A 26918-nucleotide genomic window follows, 5' to 3' on the forward strand; every position below is an offset into this window, starting at 1 on the left:
AGTTCCCCCTCGAAAGCATAAGTCCAGAGAAACTGTCATCAATAATGGTCGTGTCAATCTACAGAATTAAGAATTTGTATCAAAAATCAAAATTTAATCAACAAAGTTCTAAAAATCATACTAGGTTTTTTTTGTACTGTTTTTCATCCAAAGTTATCACAAAACCAAAACGTGAGGATGACGCCATGATACAAAAGTTTATTATTTCTACTGACGTCAACTGACAATTGATTTTTTGCTTTTGCTGCAGAATTGGTGACTCTACTGTATTACACGCTATAGTAACCTGAGCGTAAGATTGATTCGTCATTAAGTTAAGTAGTAGAGTAAACATTTGGTTAAGTTGCAAAATCGATTTTGCAAACCCCCCCCCCCCTTCCCAAATGAAAACGACCGGGGCTAGCTTTATGAAAAACTCATAGGACGGATACTAGAGATGATTTGACCCGGGCATGCAAAAATCCAGACCCCTCGGACCCCCGGCCCCAGGTGATAACGGTTACCGGAAGCGCAAATGGCCCTATCAGAACTCGGTAACTAGCGGTTGGAATGGAACCAAAACATAGAATGTTATAGACCCAGTCGAGGGAAGCTTAAGTTTAGAACCCCAGACCCCTGGACCCCTACTTCCAGTGCTGTGCCCTATGCAAATAGTCCCCACCCTAACTTTCGGAAGTCGTTTCTCGGCCTCCAATGAGTGCAGGGAGCTGAAACTTGGAGGGATGATAGGTAGTGGCAAGACACATCTTGAATTATAACTTGAACTAAATCCGGCAGTTGGATTGGAAGCTATTAGCACTTGAAAAAACACCCCCTAGAACGAAAATAGGCAATTTACGCGAAATGATGAACGGTGGCATAATGATTTTATTGCGGCAATGGACATAAGATACGAACCCCCAAAAAAGAACCCATGTGAGTGAAAACCCTCCGGCGACTCGTTCCGGTGTTAATAGCCTTTATCCGGAAAAAGTGATAATGGACCTTAGATATTGAATAACTTGTGAAGTATTAATGGGATGAATGGAACTTGGTAGTTAAGACCCCCATGGGATTCTGAACCCAAATATGGAAGTTTGACCCCGGTTGACCCCTGGGTGACCTCAAGTTGAGCTTTGGGCGTTTTGACCCCAAAATTGCATGGAAAACCCCGAGCTTAAAACCGGAAAGTGGCGTATTTCCAGCCCAACCCCTGGAAATGAGAATGAGCCACCTTGCCAAAGTTTGGGTGAAAACTTATATTTTGATACTAGAGCAGAAGCTGATAAAGGTTTAATTTTATCTTGCAACCTTGGTGTGGTAGATTTAATTCAAAGTGGACTTGGTGAACATTGGGTTCAGTTTAGCTTGGCGAGTGCTCTTTTAATAGCAACTCAACCAGACTAAAGAAAAGTAGTTCCAGAAGAAACTGATAGTAACAGGACCGCAGCATGAGAATTCGGTCTCCTAAATAGTTTGAACAACGGGGAATTCACTTGGCTTCTCGTTGTTCACTTGGCTGACTTTTTGGTTTAATTTGACCCCTAATCGACTAACTACTTTCCCCAGATAGCTAGAAGGTCGTTTTGGAATAGAGTACAGATCGAAGTTTTAGATGCTTGAAATGATATAGCTATCCATGACAGGAGCCTCCCCCTACCTTTAGGAGGTCGGAACATTAACAGGATAATTGAAATAAAGAACTTGGGAGGGTCACTGAATAAAAATAGCATGGTTTGGAGGTTGAGTTGAACTCGAGCGCGGAATTAGTTGATTAGAATCGTATGACGTTTGTTTGCTTGGTCAAATTAAGACGCCTACCGCGTACGGGGTATCTATCGAACGTGAAGAGATTGATAAAACAAACCGAAGTCGGCACGTGGCAGAGTTGACAGGGGGAAGGATATAGCCTTAAACATGTGCGGAGGGGTGATCTAAGCGGATTCAGGACCGATAGGGAATGGCGTGACTTAACTAAATCTAAGCATAAATAAAGATAAGGAATTGGAGGGTACCGGAGAGCCTGTAAGAGTCAGAACAAGGCCAGCTACCATTAAGAGTAGTTGGTTCTCATCAGAGAAGAGAACAGTTGTTAGCTACTATTAAGAGTACTTGGTTCTCAGTCAGAAAAGATAACAATTTTTGCTAGTGAGCGAGTTGCGCTGGAACCCGAGGTTAGTACAGGGTTGAATACTTTGTGCGAGCGAGCTGCGCTTCGACCCGAGTTTAGTACTGGGTTGAATTAATTGTGTGAGCGAGTTGCGCTGCTGGTGTTGGCGAGTTTAGAAATGCATCAAGCGAAAGATGACGAGCGAGATAACGAGGCGATTGAACGGAACGAAACGCGGGCTTCGTTATAGAAGTTACTGAATAGTAGTTAGCTCATTAAGGGCACTATAAAATGCTTTTACTTCCTTTGCGATTGAGAATTTACTTATTGTGCCCACGATTTGTTGAACTAGCTAGAAGTGCAATAAGAAAGCCGAAAAGAGCCTAAATTAAGGGGGAAGTTGCGTAATCCTTTGATCGGCCGATTTAGTCTGACCACCAACATAACCCTTTCGGGATTGTGGATAATATCGTGTCTTAGTGTCCCCCGCTATTACAAGGTATAAAGGGGAGAATCTCTCTGGCGGTTTGGAAGAGTGAAAGCGTGCTTAGAGGTGACGACTCCCCGGAAGTTATCTACATTGGCGCTCCTGGGTGGCTTTTTTATCGAGCGAAAAACGATCTTTGGATTCAGCAACGACGAGTGTTTGAGAAGGAGTAGACTAAACTATGACGAAGAAAAGGGAGTGGGGCAACCTAGCAGCAAACGAAGTATTCTTCAAAGCGAGAGTTGACGATGTGTTTCTGCTGGGAATCAAACTAGGGAGTGAGTGTTGTTCGAATTGGATTAACTACGCTGAGTTTAGAATGATGCATCCGCGGAACGAACTGAAGAACTACTGCGGTTCAAGGCATGACGGTGCTGTCATTAATGGCTGGACGTTCATGAAGTTGGAGATAGGATCAATAACCGATAAAATAGCAGTTATCGTTGTCGAGAACTTGTTTGTAACTATGTTGATCAGTCTCAGCACGCTAAAGGGATAATCAGAAATCAGGAGGGACTATCAGCGGCGCTGTATTCATGAAGGCGGTAGTTTTGTGTCATTGCTGGAAGAGATAGGCCCTCCCTTGAACGAAAGCAGAATTTGGAAGAATATAGCCAACTCCGACGGTCCGAGAGTCTCGGCACGTGAATTGGGTGCACCCAGACTCGAATGGGCTGACAAGAGACGAGCTTTCGTTTGTGGCAGAGTCTGCGGCGAGGTAGCGGATATTGAGATTGACAATACGAAAGATTGCAATATGATATCTGAAAGATTGCTCGAGCTCCTCGGGTTCGCTGCCTCTGTCCGGAGGTTCAATGGAAAGTTGGAAAGAACCTTCAACGATAAAAATAGAAAAATCGAGACCCTTGGATACACCAGGGCGAAAATTAATATTGGAAGTTTACAGGAGGTGTTCATATTGATCGTTGTCGGCAATGGGGTGCTTGAATCCGATGTGGTCCTCAGTGCCAGGGAGCTCAAAGAGTGTCATGGTCTGTTTGTGAGACAGCCAGTCTCAGTGAATTTCGAGAAACTACCAAAAACAGTGACAACCGAGGTTAACCCGAAACAGCACTTGGTCGCAGGGAGTTCAATTCCGGTTCCAATTCCGGGGGGTCAATTCTAATTCCATGTAATTCAATTCCAAGTCCAATTTCTGGAGAGACTAAAATTTAATTCCAAGTCGAATTCCAATTCCTGGCTATTTTCCGTTGCCACAATATTTATTCTAAATTAGAATTTGTAACGGTCGCCTACGTCGGTCACATATGAGGTTTAAAAAAATAGGCCCTATAACCATTGGCTCAAGAGTCAGGGACACTATCTCTTGTGTTTTTCCACCTCGAACTGTCGGAACCAATTCGGTTCACTTGCGACATGAGACTAAAAACCCGTTACAGCTTAAAGGCTACTACCAAAATACCCACCACACTAGAAAATAAGAACGTCCCCATACTTAGGTCTCAAAAAACCCAAAATACGCGAACGCCGTTAAAAACAGGGTCGGAACAGTCCTTACAGTTACTTTTTATTAGACAGTGGAACTTTGATCCATTTCAGATGGATCAACCTCAAACTCTCCTTGCCTCAACATAACAATCATAAAACGCACTCAAGAAAACTAAATTGAGTACTCACATATCGGCACACTAGAGATTTGGGATAACTAAGTTAATCAGTAACTCTAGCATTAAGTATAATAACTTGAGAAGTTTGCTACTAATAAACTCCAGCAAGGGAAACAAATTTTGACTCGAGAATTAAGTTTTGGAACTGGATCATTGGGATACACTAGCTGTCCACCATTCCACTGAGGGTTCACTCTGGTTCACTTCTTCTTTGTCTTTGCTCTGTTTACAATCGCTCTGCTCCCTATTCAAGATAGGACTGCTCTACTCGCGTTTGATTTATATCTGGAAATTGAGAATAGCAATTTCCCGCTGCTTTTTTTCAAGTACTTTCCCGCGATTGTAATTCGGTTGGTCCGGTCTTGTCTTTCTGAGATTTTCAGTTTTCGCGAGAAAATTGAACATGACAGGCTCAATTCGAATTTTTGAAAAATTAAATTTCATCCCAAAATTACATAGTTCGTATTCCTCAAGGTCAAACTTTCAAATATGACCGACTGGCACAATTTCTAATATTTATCTGGAGGTGTAATTTGACGTTTCTGCTATGTATTGATTGTATCGATTATTATATTGTAATAAAACGATTGATCATGTAATTTAAGTTTGTATTCAAGCATTTTTACGTTTATTAATATTTAGACCGAGTCATTTTTCAAGATATCAGTTTTATTTGCCAATTTTTGATGTCAATTCCATGTCAATTCCAGCCAACAATTCAATTCCCATTCCCGAAACTGGAATTGACCCTAATTCGAAATCCCAATTCCTGTGACCCTGTCAATTCTCAATTCCAACAAAAATCAAGTACTTGAATACCCTGCTTGGTCGATAGGTTTGTGGACAGCCTCCTAGTTCGGATGGAGCTGGAAGAGACTACTGCAGTCCACATGATGAATATATGTAATTTGATGATCCTGGAATCTTCCCCTCAGCTTAAGGCGTTCAACGGGAAAATTCATTTGTAACAGGAATTAAACTTTAATTAACAAAGTTTTAAAAATAGCATAATACTAAGTTTTTTTTTCATCCAAAGTTATCACAAAACCAAAATGTGAGGATGACGCCATGATACAAAAGTTTATAATTTCTACTGACGTCAACCGACAATTGGGTGTTTGCTTTTGCTATAAAATCGTTGAAACAGACAACTGTTCCACAAACCAGTTAAAATTATTGTAGTAGTGCTCTCACTTGGGTATATAGTTGTAAAACAACTCGATGCTCTTAATAATAATTAAAAAAACTTCGTGATTAGTTAAAGGGCTGAGGTAGTCACTTTTCAAGTGAACTTAAGCCCAGTTTTCAACAGGTTGAAAAAATGTTTTCACAGACTAAGTAGATTAAAAACACTCCGGCAGTCCTAGGAAACTGAATTTCCGACCTTCTGTGCGTGCAAAAAAACAATAGCAGCTTATTTTCATCGAACAACTCAAAACTGCTATTTTCGATAAAATTTAATTTTTCCCCTAATGATTCAGTGGAAAATCGTCAAAAATTTATGTTCAAATCTTGTATAGCTACGTATAAGTTTTGACTATCAACACAACGAAAACCTTTTTTTTTCGAAAAAACTCAATTACTTTTTTCATTAAATTACCCTCTGTCATTATTTACCTTCTGTCATCAGTCTGCTGCATCTGCAAGAAAAATTAGCGCTTCATGAGTTCCTCATCTGACATTGCCTCAACGCTCCCCTCCGCATCCTCGATACTTTCTTACTTTCGAGTACACCGTGCAACATCTCTACAGAGTTGTGGGTCCTGCCCAACACTCCTGGTCTGAGACCCTGTGTCCCGAGTCGAGATTTATCACCTAATTCGAAGCAAGATTTGAGCGCTTTGAGCGGTTTTTTTTAGACAATTACGCTCAAAATCTTGCTTCAAAGTGAGCGGTTTGAGCGGTTTTTGAACGGTTGATCTAAAAAAAAACGCTCAAAAACCGCGCAAGATTTGAACGGTTTTGAGCGGTTTATCCAAAAAAAAAAACGCTCAAAAACTGCGCAAGAGGCATGATGTCCTCTCACTTTTTCGCTTCTCGCTCCCGGTAGAAAAACCTGTGACAGCACAGACTTATTTCTTACTCCAAATCAGCTCGTAAGACCCGGATCCTCTCATCTTCTGGCGATGACCGTTTTTTTTTGTTTCTGGAAGTAGCTCAAATTTCATGCATGGGGTTAATAATTTTTTTTTCACTTCGTCTGTCTTTCAATTCGTTGCTAGATTTATCCAGGACAGCCGAAGAATCTTTGTTAATAAGTTACATGACTAATTCGACAGACTCGCAATCTTGACACTGAGTAGGGTTAATCGATCAAAAAATGTTGGGTTATCGCTTCAACCACTATCACGAGAGTGAGTTGTTTGCTGCCACATAACTGTTTCCCAGAAGATGTTAAGATTCAGAGTTAGAGCAAGTAGGACTAGGGGATAGAGGTTTGAGAGTTATCTGAGGTTTCAACTGAGGAGAGAGAAGAGATACTGATTGTTGAAGAATGAATTGAGATTGTGTTTTTAAAATGACACGACAAACTGAGCATCAAATAGTACCAGTTAATTAATTACCAGTTAATTAATTAGTTTATCAAATACCAGCAGACCAGTTGACCTTGTCTGAGTGCATTGAGTTTTATACCAGTTGACCTTTAATTAGGTTTCTATTGCTCAAGTCTGACCTTGAGTTTGGTCTGGTATTTCACTAGTCTGGCATTGAGCTCGTCTGTCCTCAACACCCCCACTCAGGCTGAATTGGCTTTGTCCAATGTCAGGCTGCAACCCATCAGCGTTCGACGATGTTGATCCACCTTTGCCTTGCTCAGGGATTTCGTCAACAAGTCAGCCTCCATGTTTTCGGTTGGACAGTACTCGAGCGCAAATGTTCCATCCTCGACCCGCTCTCGGACAAAGTGATACTTGACATCAATGTGCTTTGTACGCTTCTGCATTACGGGATTTTTGCACATCTTGATGCAGCTCTGGTTGTCCTCGTTGATCACAGTTGGACAAAGCTGTCAGGCAGTCCGTTGATCACGAGCGCATTGAAGAGTGTGTCCGTAATTGCTTCCCCAGCTTCACTCAGCCGCGTCATCAGCTCTTGACTTCGAACGAAGTAGTCATCGAGATCCTCCTCTGATCCTAGGCGCAGCTTCGCAAGCTGGCCTACTAGACTGACCACTGTAGGCCTCTCCACACTGCAAAACTTCTCTTGCAGCAGTCTCCAGGCCTTCGTCCCATCGCCATAGCCATCCGCAGCCACGCAGTCGTTCTTGATGTACATCAGTGTGGTGTTGTTCAGGACCAGAGCTAGATGTGACCACACTGTGTTTCGGTTGTCTTTCCTCTGCTGGATCAGCACAGCTCGCTCCTGCATCTTGGTGTTGTACGCCGTCATCTGGTCAGCATTCGGATTCTCAGGTAGCGTAGGTTCAGCTTCTGGTAGATCGTCATTGCCCATCACAGTCCTGAACAGGCCTTTGGTATGCATCAGTGCCACAAACTTCGTCGACCAAGCTGGAAAATCTTCAGACTTTCCACTGAATCCAGCCAGTTTCAAGTCCATCTCTGCTTTGCTAAAGGCTAGATAAAAGCTAAAAAAAACTCTGACAGAAATCAAATAATTATTAAATCAAAAAGTTTAGAAATCTGGGCCCATAACCTGTTAAGATTCAGAGTTAGAGCAAGTAGGACTAGGGGATAGAGGTTTGAGAGTTATCTGAGGTTTCAACTGAGGAGAGAGAAGAGATACTGATTGTTGAAGAATGAATTGAGATTGTGTTTTTAAAATGACACGACAAACTGAGCATCAAATAGTACCAGTTAATTAATTACCAGTTAATTAATTAGTTTATCAAATACCAGCAGACCAGTTGACCTTGTCTGAGTGCATTGAGTTTTATACCAGTTGACCTTTAATTAGGTTTCTATTGCTCAAGTCTGACCTTGAGTTTGGTCTGGTATTTCACTAGTCTGGCATTGAGCTCGTCTGTCCTCAACAGAAGATACATCGAACCAACAGACGTATCGTGCGACTTGCTTGCTTCAGTCGCATCTAATTCTCGAAAACCCCTCCCCAGCCTCCAAAGTTTTCTCTTTTTTTTGCAGCACTTGAAAACTTTAAAAATACCTGAGCAAAGGGACAATACTAACTGATCTGCTTCTTTCAGACGTTCCAGCGATTAGATTGAGTTCAAAAGACTGCAGAACTCTAATGCAGCACTCAAATTAATGTAAGTCACGCCGCGACAATCTGCAGTAAGCTCCATCTCTCTTTTGTCTGCATAGCTCAACTTCCTTAAACCTCACGAATTGACTACATGGTCAGTTGCTGTTTCATCACAATGATCGATACCACAAGTTTGACTTCTGGTGCAAATCTGACAATTGGACTAACATTTTTTTCCATCCAATAAGGTAGATGGTTCCCCTCCTTTTGTCATAACTTGGCTCCTTTTCGACGTCAGAAGTAATCTTCCATATCGAGTCCATGTTCGATTTTGTTCACCATGCGGGCTACATACGTTCCCTCATAGTCACCGAGTTTGTCCTCAATGGCTGTTTAATACGTCACATTCAAATTTCAGACTCCTTTAGTCACCAGGGTTTCTCTGACCATTCTTTCTTCCATTCTCAAACTGCGGTTGCGGCGACTTGTTGCTTCATTCACTTTGCGTAGTTTTTCCACCCAAAAACTAATGAAAACTCCTGTTCAAATCCAAATCAGGTATCATTTGCATCCATGTCACCGAATGGGTTTTTGTAGCTAGACTCTTTTCCAGCAGGTCACTGTTCACTTTCAATTATTTGTCGGAGCAGCTTCTCAGTTCTTCCGACCTTTTGATGCAGTAACTGTCGTTTGAATCGTTCGACAATATATTATTTACCTGCATATCCTGGTGAAATTTCAGCTATGCATGAAACAAAATTCTTCCATGATCCAGTGCCCCACGTCGAGTTTTTTCAAGTCAATTGTCCAATTTTTGCTCTCACCTTTTTCACTGCTATCAAACACCACATGAGCATACTTTGGAACTTCGTTGGTCCAACAATTTACCAGCTGCAAACGCCTCACAAATGACTGTTTTTCATTGTCTGATGAAAATGCTTCTGATGGACAATCCTCTTGGAAACATTCAACAGTGCCTCCAAGCCCTTCTGACTACCATCTTGGAAACATTCAACAGTGCCTCCAAGCCCTTCTGACTACCCTTTTGGGATTCTTTGAAATGTTGAGATTTACGAGATAATAAAAAAATTGAATTGCTTAAACCTCTAGCTGGTTACTTTCAGGGAGTTATCATGTTTTCATGTTTTGCCTGAGATGAGAATGCTCAAAACTTTATAGTTTACGAGATGTACCGTTTTTTCATGATTCTTAGAGTTTGTTTAAAAGAACTTTGTTTTACATTCTCTGACCGACCTTGAACTTTTCAAATCTGTGCTTTGATTTTCCACTCCAAATATGACTGCTCAACTGCCAGTAACATTATGAGGTTGAAATGTTGTCCTCCAAATAAGACTGCTCAGCTGCTTTTGGTTTTTGAGATTTAGAGTTTTTCTGGTTTTTCAAAAATTTAGATTAAAATTAGTTCAAAGGGTTTGAAAAGGTCAAGTCCTTGGTGAGTTGCTGTCAGCGTAGCCTCAGAAAACTTTGTATCGACTCAGCCATCAGATCAATCAGGCATCAATTCATACGGCCAATCAATTAAAAATAAGATTATACCTTCTTACCTTCTGGACAGAATTCAAAAATTTCAAAACTCAAAAAATGAATCTGATTTGTTGAATATTTTTGATTGTTTTATTGATTGTCAGGGTTCTGTAATAGTGATTATGTAAGGTTTGTGATAAAATTCACAACTGATTTACAATGTTTTTTTTGGTAGTTTGCCCTGATAAATCTTTAAAAATTAAGCTTTGGTTCAGGAACACTTATTCAAATGAAAAGAAAACCAATTTTCAAACAATGGGAAACTTTGATAAATGTGTACAAATTCTATGTGAAACAAAATTGAGCTAATTTTTGAGTTCGTTGTCACCATCTTCTTTATGTGCCGCACCATGTTTTCTTCTCTACAGAGCTAAGTTATCCTGTTGAACCTTCAATTTTTTTTTCTTGGACCTTCTATCACGAAATTTTTTAATTTTTCGCCAATCATGTAGGGAAATTCTTAAGGGACTGAAACAATTCTTCGGATCTCTGTAGAAGATGTCAAATTCAACCATTTTTTCAAAAATAGTCATCTGTAGTAAATTTTCACTTGTAAGCAAATGAAAACTATTTCCATATGTCAGATCCAAAATTTCATCAAATGATTTTTCATTTGAATCAAATGAAAACCCGTACTTTTTTCACGAAGGTGACTTAGACATAGTCATTTCTTTTCTAAATTCTCTAGTTCTGTTACTCTCGATTTCTCCATTCTGAAAAATCTATGATATTTTGCTCACTAGAATGAGAGATTTTTTTAAATTTGAGAATTTTGACAATTTCGGTACCAATTTCAAACTGAATGCAGTAACTCGTCCGTTCTATTATGATTGGTTTCAGTTTTTGAGATAGTTTTCCTTTTCTTCTTAAAATTTTACTCAACCTGTTGGATTGAATTTGTCTGAAGTAGATTTCCAACCAAAATGAAATTTGTTATTTTTAGCTGTAGATTTTGCTGACATTCTCTAAAAATATCTTAACTCTATCAAAAAACTTTCAACATTTGGTTGACTTAAAGTTGTTTATAAAGGGTTTTGTAGAATAGGAATTTTTTGTTGACCTGAGCTAATTTTGAAAGGGTTTTTAAAAAGGAAGAATTTCCTTGACACTATTCCTTTTAATCAAAACCTTGATTGAGTATATTTATTTAGATTTTAAAAAAATAGCAAAATAAGTAAAATCCACGACTTTTTTCATCAATCTCATCACCTTAGAGTTAGTTCTGGAATTCTGATTGGTTAAATTTTTATTGGATATTTTTAGAGTTTAGAAGATTCGGAAAAATCTAGAAGTTAATGTGTAATAACTTATGAAATTCGAGGATTTAATCGGTAGATTCTAAAAATTAGAAGATTCAAGAAGTTAATGAATTTTGACGCAATTTTCTCTGTTGGAATTATTCTAAAATTTTTACTGTTCTGTAAAAGTAAAAGTGTAATGACGTCATTTTCTCTGGTGGAATTACTTTTTAATTGCCTAAAAAATTCAAAAGGCACCTTCTTAGCTGTGTCGAAAATCATGTCAGACGCTCGGATCGGCTTTTTTCAAATAGTTTTTCTTCTGATAATTGAATATTGGATATAAGAATTATGTCAAAGTTAATTTTATTGCAGCTTGAACAGTTTTTAACATATAATTCTATGAAGTTTTTACTACGTGAGCCAAAATTTCTGATGAAAATTTTTGCGAGATACTTAAAAAATTTCGAATTCTCTTCAAAAACTCTCATCAAAAGTACGTGATTAGCGCAATTGATGGGAACAAAATAACTAAACATTTAAATTTTAAAGCAAGATTCAGCAGTCATTATATCAAATTTTTTTTTCAGAAAAACTGTTCATATTTGGAACCATAGTTTTAAAACTGACGCTATTAAGTAATTACGTAATTTAGCGTAATCGGAATTTTCCAGATTAGAACCAATGGCTGAGCAGGTAATTCTTTGATTCTCCGACGGATTAATTGATTTGTTAATATTATTAATATTTGCCACTACAAATTCTTCGTCGTAATGAGATATTGTGAGGGCTTTTCCATATGGAATCCTAGAAATAAGGTCAGTGAAGCCCATATCCTTTCCTGCTAGATGTTTGATTGTAAACTTAAAAGGTAACAATCTGTCCACCCATCTTGTTAATCTACTATGATATGTTTTATTTCCGTGATTTGGTGAGAGCGGAAAGTAAAGCTTTGTGGTCAGTAATTCTTTCGAATTCCGATCCGTAAAGGTAGTTTTTGTAGTGTTCGACGGCCCATACGACCCCTAACAATTCGAGCTCATTCGTAGAATATTTTGACTCTTGTGGGTTTAAAAAACGAGAGGCAAAAGAAATTGTTTTCCAGTCATTCCCATAGAGTTGTTCGAGGGAAGCTCCCAAACCATTGTGCGACGCGTCCGTTTTTACTCTAGTGTTGCGTTTTACATCAAAATGGGTATTCTCTGTTAGATTTTCAATTTCATGTTTAATTTTCTCAAACGCTTTCGTATGGTCGTCGTTCCATTGGAAGATCGTTTTCTTATTAAGAAGCGGTCGAAGTGGGCTTCTTAGAGAGGCTAAATTCGGGACAAACCTGATGTACTGATTTATAGATCCGAAAAATGATCTTAATTCTTTCAAGTTCTTTGGAACAGGTAAGTCCTTTATTGCTTTTGATTTGTCGAATAAAGGTGTGATTCCTGTTTTTGAGATTTTGCATCCCAACCACTCTATTTCTTTTTGAAAGAATTTACATTTTGACCATTTGACCGCGAAGTTATATTCGTCCAGTGTCGATAAAATTTTCAACACAATGTTCTTTTGGTCTAAAAATGTTCCTCTGGAAGCTATTAAAATGTCATCTAGGTAACAGTTGGTAAAAGGGATAGAACCTAACGTAGAATCCATTACTCTTTGAAACTCGTTAGGCATATCACCTAGTCCGTAAAAGCCGGTTAAAAATCGGGAAGTACCCGTAATATCACCGCCCACGATACTAAAATTGCATTGATTGCTAGTAAATTTATCTAATGCAAGTTGACTGTATGCATTTTTTAGGTCTAAATTAGTAAACCACACTTCTCCAACGAAATCATTAGCAATTTGCGCCGCGACATTGTCTACCAGTTCGTGGATGTTCGGCATTTGGTATTTGTTATTGAATCCAAAGCTAACTTGATGGATCTGTCTTTTTTGCAAGTAATGACTATTGGACTGATAAAACGATCTTCGTCACAATTTTCTAGTTTTTTAATATGTCCCTCGTCTTATAATCTGTTGAGTTCTGTCGTAACAGAATTCAGTAAGTGTAGGGGAACTCGTCTTCCTTTTAGTTGGATTGGTTTTAGGGGTTCGTGAAAATGGGTGATTTTCATCTGGTTTTTAATTTTTCCAATCCGAAGGAATAAATTTTTGAATGTTTTTGATATGTTTAGAATTTCCCTATCTTTGTCTGTTTGAGAGATGGAATTTATTGACTTACACTGCTTGTTAGTCTGGAAATGCGGGAAGTATTTCTGTTAGACTTCTATCCCCACTTTCGGTAGATTGTCATTTCCTAAGATATTTCTCTCGTGTCCCTCGGTCAAAAAGAAATGACAGTCGTTGTCTGACCAGCCGTTTGAGAAGATCGAAAGTTTCACCTTTCCAGAAATGTTTATGGCGTTATCCGTGAATCCACAGTAAAGGTTCTTGGTTGCCTTATCCACCGGATAGATTTTCAAGTAGGGGTCTCGTAGTTTCAATTCGTGTAACACCTTTTTCTTGAGGAAGCTGACCGGGCTAGTTGAATTCACTTGTAAATTTAAAATTACTTGATTTTCTTTTCCGAGGCCAATATTCAATAATTTCTTCAATTCTTTTCCATCTTCATCAAAAATCGTAGTTACGTTTAATACAGAATAATCGTCGTTTTCGCTTTGTCCAGATTCCGACCATGCGTTTTTGACGCCACAACATTCTCTATTTACATGGTCTGTATTTGCATCCGGAGTATCCGGCGGATTAAAATCTGTATTATCTACAATTTGGCTATTTACAATGTTTACATTTTTACGGCGAGATCTACAAAGTCTGGTAAAATGACCTTTATATTTACAAGAAGTCTAGGAAGTGTCCTTTGCTGGGCAAACTGCTAGGTGGCCTTTTGAGAAGATTCCGCCGCACTTCATACAGTTGTTGCTTTTTTCGATATTGAGAGTTGGCTCTCTTTTGACGTTAAAATGGTGATTTATGTACGGATGATCCGTTGGATTCAAAATTGTTTGTTAGCTTTAGGTGATTTAAAATTCCCTTTTCATCTATGAGTGCTACGTTTAGTGCTTCTCGTGGGGGAAGAGTTTCTGTTAGGAGCTTTCTTTGAATGTCGTAGTTTTTCATATTGTTTATGAAAATGTCTCGTATCCACTCTTCTTCTCCTCGTTATGTCGCACTTTTTGCCCTTTCTGCTAAGGCACCCCAAAATTGTTCAAGCGATTCTCTATCCCGTTATTTTCGGTTTAGCAGTTTATGTCGTTCAAATGTGACATTTGTCTTTCTTACGAAAGCGATCGCTAGGGAATCCCAAAATTCTTTAAAAGAGATTTGTAAGATTTTCACCTTGGTAAATTTTTGTCCGAAAATCCTTTTTCCTTCGTTTCCCAATGCTAGATATAGAACTGATCGTAGTTTTTATCAGCTTCTTCTAGTCGCATTCCATTGAATTTCTTGGCTTCAGATTTGATCGAGGCTGATTCCTCTCCGTCATATCGTCTTTGTTCTTGGGTGTTTCTCTCCATTCTCGACTGTCTTTGGTTATCTGTTTTGCCGTCCATAAGATTCAACAGTCATTATATCGATTTTTTTTTCAGAAAGACTGTTCATTTTTGGAACCAATTTCAAAATTCTAATTCAAACATAAACAATCGCAGTTTGACTCATAAGACTATGAAATTTAAGTTCAAGGAATTTTTTCTATCCATTTTTCGTGAAGATTCTTCTATGGCAAGCTATGTAAAAACAACATGGAAACCAGTTAATTTTGTTTGATGTTAAAATTCTAACCATTTTATTATATTGTAAATAAATATATAACCAAGAAAAGTTGTGTGACTTACACTTGCTTAATAATATTAACTCTCATTTTGCTTTTAAAGTGTTCATTGTTTTTGATCACTCACCTACACTATCCTTGTAACCTTTTAAATGGTCAACAAGTTTCTGGAGATTAAGTACCATGTATTTTCAGCTTACAAAAATTCATTATGAAAACATTCACAAACACGAACACAAAAAAAAATTATGTTTTCTCGAAAGATTCTCGGGCAAAGCATCAAAATTCTTTTTTTTAAGTCAGTAGTATGATGTAAAAATTAATTTCATTAACATCCTTACGTACAGAAAAAGCAAAAACAATAAAGCAAAAACCTCAAAGAAGATCCTACAGTGGCAACCAATGGAAAAAGTTCATGGAGATATTTCAAATTTCTACAGAGCAGAAGAAACCACCAATTCGGAAAAAAATTCTAAACGGGAGTTTCCTGAAAATATGGTAGGAAGATTCTATGCTACTCGCAGAGTAACCGGCTGATAAAATATTACTTTTTTGTAGCTAATTCTAAGTTAAAACTATTAAAAAGGATAAAGAATTTAAGTGAATTAGTCGGTAAGTTAAAACATTAAACAATGAGAGATCATTCTCTCCGCCGGAGAGAATGGCCAATGAAGGTCATATAAGAGTGACCTGTTATCTAATCTAATTAAGCTAAATAAGATTTGCAATAAATGCAAAATAAGGTGCAATCACAACACCGGCTATCCTTGTTTTTCTATGGATATATTTATTGCGCATTTTCTTTGTGTAATCATCTTGTTTTAAAATTTGGGATTCACTGTTTAAAACTGGTTTTAATCAGGATTCAATTATTGTTTTCAGCTCCTCGCAAAAGTATGTAATCCACGCTGTTGATTTGCAGATTATGAATGACGAATGTATATTCATTTGACGGACTTTTCATCTTCGGGATAATACTAACGTGCACCTGTGCTTATATCAAACGAGTTCCGCGTTTGAAACAGTTTTTCTTGTCTGAAAGAGATGGTTTTTTTGGCATATTCTATAAAGCTTCAGTAATTGGGACAAGGCTCCATTTGTTGGTTGCATCTTTGTGTCTCTTGTCTATTGTTTACATAGTTTTCCTTCAGTAGAATGAAAAGAAGCAGTAATGGGTTCAAATTGAATGACGCAGACAGAGATTTTTCTTCTAGATGCAAGTCAACTTTCAGTTCCTTAAATCTGTCCGAAGGCCACTCTCTCGCTTCGAAATCAAGTTATTGAGAATTACCAAAACCCGTGCAAGGAAAATATCAGGTCCCTAATTCTAGCTCTAGCCATAACTTTGTGCAAGGAATGCATCGATCTGGAGCATCATTCAGAAAATACACAAAGTATTCATTGAATTCTGTCTGTGCTAGTCAAAAATATGGAAATTTACGCGGTGATGCGCTTAATAGTGCAGTAGCTTTAGAATTCCTCAAAGACTTAAGAAACCGGAAAACACACGAGGTTCAACAAAAACAGTCATCTTCAAAAGTGAAAATACAAAATGCCTCAAAAGTTGTTATGCCAGAATTTGAGTTTAATAGTCAGCCAAAACTGAAGAAACATCGTACGAGAGTAATCAGCGACGAGGAGGAAGAATCTGTTTCTTGTGTTCAAAAAGGAAGGGCTGTTACATTAACTCATTTGATGGAAAATGACGAAGATGAATATGATTAGCGCATTTTATTCAATCTGTGTACTGTCTTACTTAACACCTTGCTGCCTAAAAACCCTTGTCTTTGAAATTAGGAAATGTAAAAGTAAATTGAATGGGCGATGTTTAATAAATAGGGATGAATTACTCTCGCAGTTATAAAAAGTTTCATCCAAATGGAGATAATTTCCTCAATGTATACCTCCTACAAAATATAAGTAGATTATAGATTTTTGTGGTGTGAAAGTCATTGGTTGGAATAACAAGGTTTCGGTAGTAAATGTTTTTTTTTTACTATTATCAGAAATTTAACTATTATCAGTTCATTTTCAAAGGTACCAAAACTTTTGCATGATGTTTTTTTTTCAACAATTTGAGTTCTGCTGAGGAAAACCAAGCGTCCATTGACAATTAATGGTGTTTAAAATAAGGTAAATAGTCGTACTGTTTGCTCCCCGTAAACTTTGCTGTTCGATTAAGTTGCAAAGTTACTGGGCGGTCGAATAGCCTGAAAAAGGTCAGCTAGAAATGGAGCAGTGGTGTGGTAATTATGTAGGAGAGATTTGATGTGGCAATCTGTCAATTGCGTTGACTATCGCTATCATCCAGGCCAACGTCCTGAAGAGAATGCCGCTCTCTCATGTAGTATTACCATCTATATAGCGGAATGAGGTTGGAATTGTTGGCTGTCAAAAGCGCCCATAAATAAGTGGAGTTCAAACTACCTTTGATGTGTCCTCTTGCGATTGTTTAAGTACACAATAATAGCCCAACTTTCTCAATTGATCTGCAAGTTTGAGCCAATCGCCTTTGATCATTATTCGATGGAACGTTTCGGCATATCTTAATCTAACTGAATCAAAAATAGAATCGGCATTAATTATTACTGAAGATGTAGTTTTCGTACCCTTTTCATTTATTTTGCTATCACCAATGTTGTTTTTTACCAATACTAGTATTAAACTCTATCCAATGAAAAGAGCATAGACTTTATTTGATCTCATTATTTGTTTTTATTTCATTATTGACTGGTTTTTAAGTTACGCCTTTCTAAGAGAGGAGACAAAGATATGAGGACTCAGAACCGTCTTCGTAGGACTTCATTTCCAGGTACAAAATACTTGTAGATATTTATTCCTGTCCGACCACATCGTGTTGAGAGTTTTGAAAACCGGATTTTTATTTTTTTGTGTGACGTTTTTTTGTCTTTGTAAAGAATTTTTTCTTCTTCTAAGTTTCGGTGTGAGATGTGGATTTAAAATGTAATTTTGTTAAAAAACTAGTTTCAAAGTTTATTTTTTTGAAGTACTAGCGTCAATTAATTTCATTGGAGGGGGGGGGGGGGGAGGGGGAGGGAGGGAGGATGTTAACTTGATCCTATCTTTGTCGCACTTGTGTTTGCGAGTTTCAAACTGGTGTCTGTTTTCATATCCGCATGGCTCCGTTTATTCGCCCGTGCTTAAGTTAATATTTGCTTTCTGGACTGATCGAACTACATGTGAACACTATTTTTTAACTTATAAATTCACGCAGTGTCTATTTACTTTCCCTGTAGCGCTCTTTTTCCAATAGCCGGATTGGAATGCCAATTGAATCATAAAAGGTGCCTTGACTTCGCATTTTTTTTGTAATCTAATCAGGTACCGTTGTAAGTTTTTTTCAGTCTATTTGAAGAAGGGTTTGATAATAATACATGTATCTCAAGTAAAAATGGTACAACCCTTTCAAGGCTTTTAGGTAATGAAATTTGCTGGATAGTTAGCATACCATTTCCGCATTTAAAATGTTACTGCATTTCATGCCTAAAATTTCAGCGGTTTTTAATATGCTTTGTAAATACATTGCAGTTTCAAATCTTCGGCGCAAAATGCATCGAAAACTTTCAAATATACACGGTTTTTCAAAAATTGCTGTTGAGACAAAAACGGAAGGAAATTGCTTAAATTTTTGCAGAATTATATGGAGCATTTGTTTGGCAATAATTAGTCCTAAATTTTCTTCCAAACTTGGATTTTTTGGGCTCGATTCCTTTATTCCAAAATTGCATCCTAACTGCTGGGCACATTTTTAGAAGGATCTAACTATGTTTTAGAAGGATACATTGTTCTGAAAATTAGTATAAATCCAGTTTTTGGCAACTGATAGCCAAAATAAGCCCTTTCTATTTCAAAAAAGTACTATTTTTTGTTTTATGAAGGAAGTTAAAAATACTATGAAGGAAGTTGTTTTTCTGTTCTTTAAGTGGCATGGGTTTGCAGTACAAGTTCTTAGTCATCATGGGCTATAGAACTAGATAATGGTTTGTTTAACAAATGAATGTTTAAGTGTCAATGGACGACCAGAGTTGGAACCGGGCCTGAATTTGAGGCCCGGCCTGGTTGCTGATCTTAGGAATGAGGCCTGAGCCCGGCCCGGACCGTAAAAAGCCGGGGCCCGGTTCCAACTCTGTGCACGACGTGAAGACACTGAATCAGGTCATTTGGGTTTTGTTTGGTTTTTCGTGAAAATTTTTTTGAAAGCTCGAAATTGTTTTCTTAGCAAGATGATTTTTTCTATTAATTATTCAATGTTTTTGCTTCGTTGAATTTATTAACACTGTCAAGTTGACTTTACTTGTTAGTTAGAATGCAATATGTTTTTAAAAAACTCTGCTGTGCGCAGTTTTCTCTTTAAAAATAAATTACCATAATCCGGTTTTCTTGCGCTATGTTTTTGAATCAAAGGAATCGAACTCATTGTTGGGAGATTTCTACGAGAGTTTTGCATAACATAACTGCATCATATTAAGTTAAAGCTAGTAAATAATTTTTGCTAATCCTTTCCGACCTATCACGAAATCAAGGGAAGGAACTATGGCGTAGGTTGTTTTTGTATGGCGTAGGTTGAACTATGGCGTAGGAAGGAACTATGGCGTGGTTGAACTATGGCTCGTGAAAATTGTGTTAGTTGCTTTATTCAATTTCTAAGAGAATTCTGTGGTACTTGCACAGCAACTGGGTATCCTTGTTTTTGTTTGAAATCCAGTCAAATTGAAAAAAAAATCACTTTTGTACATTTTTATCGTTTTGTCCAGATAATTTTACTTATGTCTACTGCACAGTTGCCTGATTTTAAACCGTGAAAAAGAGTCTAATCAAGCAAAAAGATTCAACTTTTAAAAAAATGTTTCACTCATTTGTGAAGGAGGGAAGTCAAATCGAAGCACGCGCAAGCTTAAAAGACTAATTTTTTTTATTAGATCAGACTCTTAGTTCCCCGCTAAAAATGTCCAATTTTTTTTTGATTTGACAAATACCAGAAAACTCATTTGTGCTGATTTTAAGTTCTGCTAAATTAAGCAGGTTGAAATCTAAAAACCTTAACTTTTTTGTTCATTTTGCTTTGAAATACAGAAATTAGCATAAAAATGGCTAATTGTAAATGGGCATGAAATGAAGTTTTTACCAAGTGGCTTAAAATTCTAGTTGTAATAAAAATTGAAACGTTTTCTATCAACGAAATTACACTTCAGTTTTATCAGGAACCAAAACAAATGTTGCTTCCAAACAAATCTTGAGTGACAGTTTTGCTGAAAAATTTATCAAGAAATTAATTTGTAACAGCCAGCTTATGCTTTTGATACAAATTCTGGAAACTGTTTCAAAGAGCATATCAATCGGTGATTATAAGACAATTATCCGTCTTTTCTTTCTTCGTTTACACAAAAGTTGGCAAAAAGCTCAGACAGAATTAATTTATAAAAGCAGTTGATCTGTTTTTCAACTGAAGATTTCAGAAGAAGTTTGCAATAGCAAAAGCTAATTTTTCAGAATGCGCGCACAACTTTAGCGCGCATAAGCTAATTTTTTAGATAAACAAAATCACCAATAAATCAATTTTGTTTGCATGCAAAATTTGCTCAAAATTGGCAGATTACTCTTTTTAATTAATTCAGTCAATTACAACTTTTTCTATAGAGTTGAAAAAAGTCGGACAGACAGATTTAATTAAAAAGAGCAGTCTTTCCTTTTTGACAAAGTTCTGTATGCAATTTCGTTGAAAAACTTGAAACACATTATTTCAAGTTTTTCAACGAAATTGCATACAGAACTTTGTCAAAAAGTAAAGACTGCTCTTTTTAATTAAGTCTGTCTGTCCGACTTTTTTCAACTCTATAGAAAAGTTGTAATTGACTGAAATAATTAAAAAGAGTAATATGCCAATTTTGAGCAAATTTTGCATGCAAACAAAATTGATTTATTGGTGATTTTGTTAATCTAAAAAATTAGTTTATGCGCGCTAAGTTATCTAAAGTAAGTAAATTGCTCTTTTTAAATAATTTTTTCTGTTCCAATTTATTGCAATTGTCTATAATTTCTCAAGTAGAAAAAAGGATAGAACTATTGCATGATATAATAAGTCGCGAACGTAAGTGGAAACGGTCAGGCATAGTCAAAATGAGCAATATGCCAATTTTGACAAATTTCGGCATGCAAAGTTAAGTTTTAGTTGACCTTGAGACGTATTTTCTGTCTGAACAGCGATTGCATGCAAAAATTGTAGATGACCTTGAGACGTACTTTCTGTCTGAAAAAAGCGTTTGGATGCAAAAGTTTTCTTTTGCATGCAAAAGTTCTTTTTGAATTAATTTTGTCTGTGCTAACTTTCTGCAACTCTCTTTGTACAGTGTTATGCGATCGGCGACCTTGAGCTTTTCTTCTAGTTTTTATTTGCGAAAAAAAGTTAGAAATAGGTCATTTGCTCTTTTTAAGTAACTGTCTATTCCAATCTTTGGCTCTTCTCTCTTCACGAGAGCGACAAAAATGCCAGTTTGATGATAAGTTAGCGGGCAGGTCAAAATCAAAAGAAGCATGTCTACATGATTATAATCGTTGCTCCCGAACTCTTGAAGCAGTTAGCAATTTTTACTGTAAAAGTTGATAGAAATGGATTTGTACAAAATTCGCAACGAAGTAATGGATCAAACGAGTTTGTACTCGCTTAAAGAGGATGAGGCAAAGGAAATATTACACCGGCCGAAACATTCGGGAACACCGATGGCTAATAAATTTAACACGACTGCGTGTCATCCTTTCGAACTAAGTGAGAGCAAGATCAGAATCAGACGTAGAGTTGAGAGAGATTCAGAGAGACGCACGTTCGAACCGAAAGCACAGCTAAAGGAGGAAGACGTAAAGGAATCACCGACTGATCAGAAAGCTCGAATCATCTGTGGAACAGTCCACAGTAACTTCAAAATCACACAAAAGGAACCGGAATCGCGAGATGTTAACAAAGTGGAGCCCGAGGAAACTGCAACACCTGAAGATTTTGAGGCTCCTGAGGATGTCGGGGAATCGAGTGATGTATGGTTGTTCTCTCCGGGAGCCGAGGACATGTTTCTGGACACATACGAAGGAGAGGATATTGATTGGGATAGAGAGAGGCGCGAACGAGACAAATTGAATAAGGAGAAAGGAGCTCGACGTTGCTTGACGTTTGCGGAGCCAATATGTCGAACGAGATTGTCGACTAGTGAACAAGATTCCCTTGGTCATCTCTCCGTATCATTTGCATCCAGTCGGGATATGTCGCAATCTTCTCCCGATACATCTCTGACCTCTCATGACAGCAATAATAACGACGTACTATTAAATCCAAAAGACGCCGAAAATGAGGCTTCAGTATTTCATGTTGCAACAGAACCCGAAACAGAACAAAGACTGCCGGAACCTGTAAGTATTCAGAAGATTTCAGAAGAATCTCTTGAACAAAAAATTGAAAAAGAAAAAAGCGACCAGGAAAGCAAGAGAGATGCTAGCAGATTGGCAAGAGTCTCCAATATAAAGCGTTTTGAAGGAGCCCAACGAGCATATAAACTGATATTTGGTCATTAGAGACTCATAATACATATCCACGCTTTTTCTTACACATAAACAGACTTATGTTAGTAGTTTTTAGTTTGAAAATTTTTTGGGTAATATCTATTGGGCCACTTAGTTTGTGTGCTGTAAGATTTGTAAATGCTATGGCTGCAGTCTTTGTTTTAATTGGCTTTTAATTTGAATTCATCTTTTGGTAACGGTATTACGGTTAAGTTTAAAGGTTTTTTTCCTGCTGTGAATATGTTCACTGTACTATGTCATCAATTTTTCGTCTTTCTAAGTTGCAGTAAATTGACTGCAGCTTACGGGGAAAATGGCAAAAGAAAATGAAGGATTTTTTAGCACAGTTGAAGTACCCTATCGAAATATGCGATGTCGTTAAGTGTGATAATCAAATTGATATCTAAGAATAATATGCGTGAAGATAGCGAAATCCAAGAAGCCATGGCTAAGGTTAAGGAAAGTTACTCATGGGTGAGAGGGTCTAGTTTCGTTTGTAATACATAAGGGTCAAAGAATGGCCGGTTGTTTTTTTTCCTTTTTTAGATTCCTGAAAACACTCGTAGGGGGCACAATATCATACTAAAACTGTTTTTATCCTTGAAAAAAGTTAGAAGTTATATTTGTCTGAATATTGTTTTCAGAAATTACTGCAGGTGGTTCTACTAATTGATTAATCATTAAGCATACAGCAGATTTTCCTATTTCTTTGCTTAACACAATTTCAGCCATTGATTACCTAACTTCGGAAGCTGTTCAGTCCCTATCCGGACCTAGGAAAAATAGCAGAAATCTTTCAAAAAAATCGAAACTCTGTTCTGGTTATCATCATCATCATCACAGATTGATTTTGTCACCCGTTTTTGAAACTCAGAGGTGAGGAGAAATGTCCTCGGCCTTGAACTAGGCTTGTTATATCTCTGTGTCTGGCGAGTCTTCGGCCCTAAGCTAGGCCTCTTTTAGATGTCTGCTGGATAATCTTCACCCTTGAGCTAGGTCTGCAATAGCCACGTTGTATCTTCGGCCTTGATCTAGGCTTGTATTTTTCTGCTGACGAGAGTCTTCAGCCTAGAGCTAGGCCTGTGATTCACTTCTAAAAAATTAAGAAGTTGAATTTCAGACCTGATCTGGGCCTGGTCTCATCTGATAGTCATTGATTACCTCAAAGAGGCCAAGTGAGGTATTTGATAAAGGAAAGAAAGAAAGATAGAAAGCCAGCCAGCCCTTTGTGAATAAGGCCCATGATATGGATTTAAATGGAAAATTTAACAGTTGTGCTTGTCGAAAAAATCTGGTCATCATTATTAGAGCTAATTTTACTAAACTCTCATAGCTTGATTAATCCAACGCCATTTTTTTAAATTTCAATTTCCTTGAAAGAAACGCGTGATCGGATGTGACCAGATTCTCAAATGAGAAAATTTCGGCTGTTTCGGATTGAACACATTCTGTATTTTGAGTCTTTGGAAACAAGTTTACTGACGAGTCGGACTCGTCAGGGAGCTGGAAAAGAAATGCTTTAGAAGGAATGCCTTTTTTAGGTCAACCAAAATGATTTTCCGAGCGCCACAAAAACAAGATCCTATTTTTAGAAATTTGTTTTTGCTGCTGGCGAATTTAAAAAATACAGGACAAAAGAATCACGTTTTTGGGCACAGATCAAGTGAACATCCTCCCCTAATTAGACCAAGTGAAGCTATACCTCCCCAATAAATACTTAGATTAAATATTTGGTAATAGCACAGAGTAAAATGCTTGATTCTGATTGGATGAAATCCAGGGGGGAGGAGGAGGGGGAGGGTGTTAACTTGATCGTTCGGTAATTTCTGGTGGTCTGACCGAAGTCAAGGTTTTTCGGTTTTTCGTCGCGCCGTCCACCTCATAATAAGTATGTATTAAGCTAAACTGAAATTTTTACCTGCCCTAATATTAGGTCAGCTAAAATGCATATCGTATAAAAGTACCTATGGGGGGCCCTTTGGTTGATGAAGGGATCGAATCCGCTACAAAATCAACCAGTTATGAATCTATTCTCTATTTGAGACATTGCTTAAGGACTATATCACATGCCTTGTACAAAATGACATTAACCCCACAGAATGTCATGAAGCATTGCGAAAATTAAAATGATAACTTGTAGTTCCTCTTGCGATAAGCAAGCGGCTTAAAATAGGAACAGGCTTGTTTAGTATAACAACTGTGAATTTTTCAACAGACACAATAACATAAACTTTGTTTTATACGGGTTGTAAATTAACCGAATTGGTGTAATTAAATTTTTCTTTTTTTTTAGTTCGTGATAAAAAGTTTCGGCTTTTATATTGGCTTATTCGACTCATTTGCATCGTCGCATATTTTACTTTGCGCTTGTGTTTGGGTGACTTAGAATTTTGAGCTCGAAATTGTTTGGTTTCTCAAAATGATTTTATGACAACCATTTTTTCGGCTTACTTATCGATGCTTCATCTTTGTTTCAATAATAACTCAACACTGGCAGCTGTCATAATTAAAACGTTTTCCTAAAATGAACATATGCAAATCAAGACACAAATGAAGATGGTGGCCTTTTTCGACATTTTAAAGAATTTTTTCTATTTGGTGGCTTTCAACTTATTTTCTCCCGGCTAGCTTGCCATGCTGAGTTGTGTTGAATCGCAAGTGGTGCAAAGCTTTTATCGATATTTTTTGTGATAGAAGAGCTGAAGTTTTATGACGCTCATTTTTATCTTCGCGACGCGCCTTTAATTACAATTAGCGCCAAATATTTTCAACCTCTGCTTTCTGATAGCAAAAGTGCCCAAGTCGCAACGTTTGTTGATTTTCTCAATTCCTTGTTAAACCAGAAATGCATTTGTTAATGTAGATTTAGGTGATTTCTTAGATTTAGTCTAACCGAAGGGAAAGGGTCTGCAATTTTTTAGGCAATTGCTTGATTGCAAGTTAACTTCCACTAATCTCACTAACACTTAATTATTCTCTCTCTAGAGAGTCTCTGATTAGAACCAATTATCTACTGTTTCTGATATAATTCTTCTCTTACTCTGAGAACCAACTACTCATTTCGCTAGCAGTAATTGTTCTCTCTAACTATTTGAGAACCAACTATACTCTTTCTCAGTATCAATTGCTCTCTTTTCTGACTGAGAACCAACTACTCTTTATAGTAGCTAACAACTGTTCTGACTTTAAAGGCTCTCCTGTAACCTCCAGTTCCTTATCTTTCTTTACACTTATTTTTAGTTAAGTCACGCCATTCCCTATCAGTCCTGACATTCGCCTAAATCACCCGTCCGCACATGTTCAAGACTATATCCCTACCCCTGTCAACTCTGCCACGTGCCATGTTCGCTTTCTTTTATCAATCTTTTCACGCTTATTGGATACCTGGTATGCGGTAGGTGTCACAATTTGACCAAGCAAACAAATGTCATACGATGCTAATCAGCTAATTCCTGACCTAAGTGACTTCAGCCCTCAGTTCAACTCAACCTTCAAACCATGCTATGTTTACTCAGTGACCCTCTCAAGGTCTTTATTTGATTATCCCGTTAACGTTCCGACCTCCCAAGGGTAAGTGGAGACCCTTTTCATGGGTAGATAATTCATTCCAAGCATCTAAAATTTCGATCTGTACTCTATTCCAATCCCGACCTTCTAGCTATCAGGGAAAGGTAGTTCGTCTATTAGGGGTCAAATTAAACCAAAAAGTCACCTCCGAGAAGCCAAGTAAATTCCCCGTCTGTTCATACCATTTAGGAGACCTAATTCTCAGCTGCCGTCCTATTACTATCAGTTTCTTCTGGGACTACTTTTCTTTAGTCTAGCTGAATTGCTATGAATAGATCACTCGCCAAGCTAAACTGAACCCAATGTTTACCAAGTCCACTTTGAATTACTCTACTACCTCAAGGTTGCAATATAAAATTATATCTCTATCAGTTTCTGCTCTACTTCCCAATTGTTGACTTTTTCTACCAACTTTTAGCAAGGTGACCCAATCTCATTTCCAGGATCCAGGAGTTGGGCTGGGAATACGCCATCTTCCGGTGTTACTCTCGGGATTTTAGCTCAAGACGCCCAAAGGTCAACTTCAGGTCAACCGGGGTCAAACTTCCATATTTGGGTTCAGAATCCCATGGGGGTCCTAACTACCAAGTTCTATCTATATCCCATTAATACTTCACAAGTTACCCCATTTCTAAGGTCCATTATGACTTTTTCCGGAAAAAGGCTATTAACACCGAAAGGAGTCACCGGATGGTTTTCACTCACTAGGGGTCTTTTTTCGGGGTTCGTATATTGTCGATTGCTGCAATAAAATCCTTGTGCCACCGTTCATTGTTTTGCGTTAATTGCCTATTTCCTGTCTAAGGGGGTGTTTTTTTCAAATGCTAATAACTTCCGGTCCAACCGCCGGATTTTGTTCAAATGATAA

At 37.6% G+C, this 26918-nt stretch overlaps 1 protein-coding gene across 1 annotated transcript in view; it reads left to right on the forward strand.

The window, feature by feature from the left end:
- Nucleotides 1-16073: 16073 nt before the first annotated feature.
- The window catches only part of LOC134843531 (uncharacterized), a 52002-nt gene continuing 41157 nt past the window's right edge, over nucleotides 16074-26918 (forward strand). The window contains exon 1 of the mRNA XM_063859637.1: nucleotides 16074-17729. Within this exon, the coding sequence (XP_063715707.1) occupies nucleotides 17690-17729 (40 nt within the window). The 5' untranslated portion in view covers nucleotides 16074-17689. The remainder of the gene's footprint in view (nucleotides 17730-26918) is intronic.

The sequence above is a fragment of the Symsagittifera roscoffensis genome, chromosome 4, assembly GCF_963678635.1.
Source record: "Symsagittifera roscoffensis chromosome 4, txSymRosc1.1, whole genome shotgun sequence".
Taxonomy (NCBI): domain Eukaryota; kingdom Metazoa; phylum Xenacoelomorpha; order Acoela; family Convolutidae; genus Symsagittifera; species Symsagittifera roscoffensis.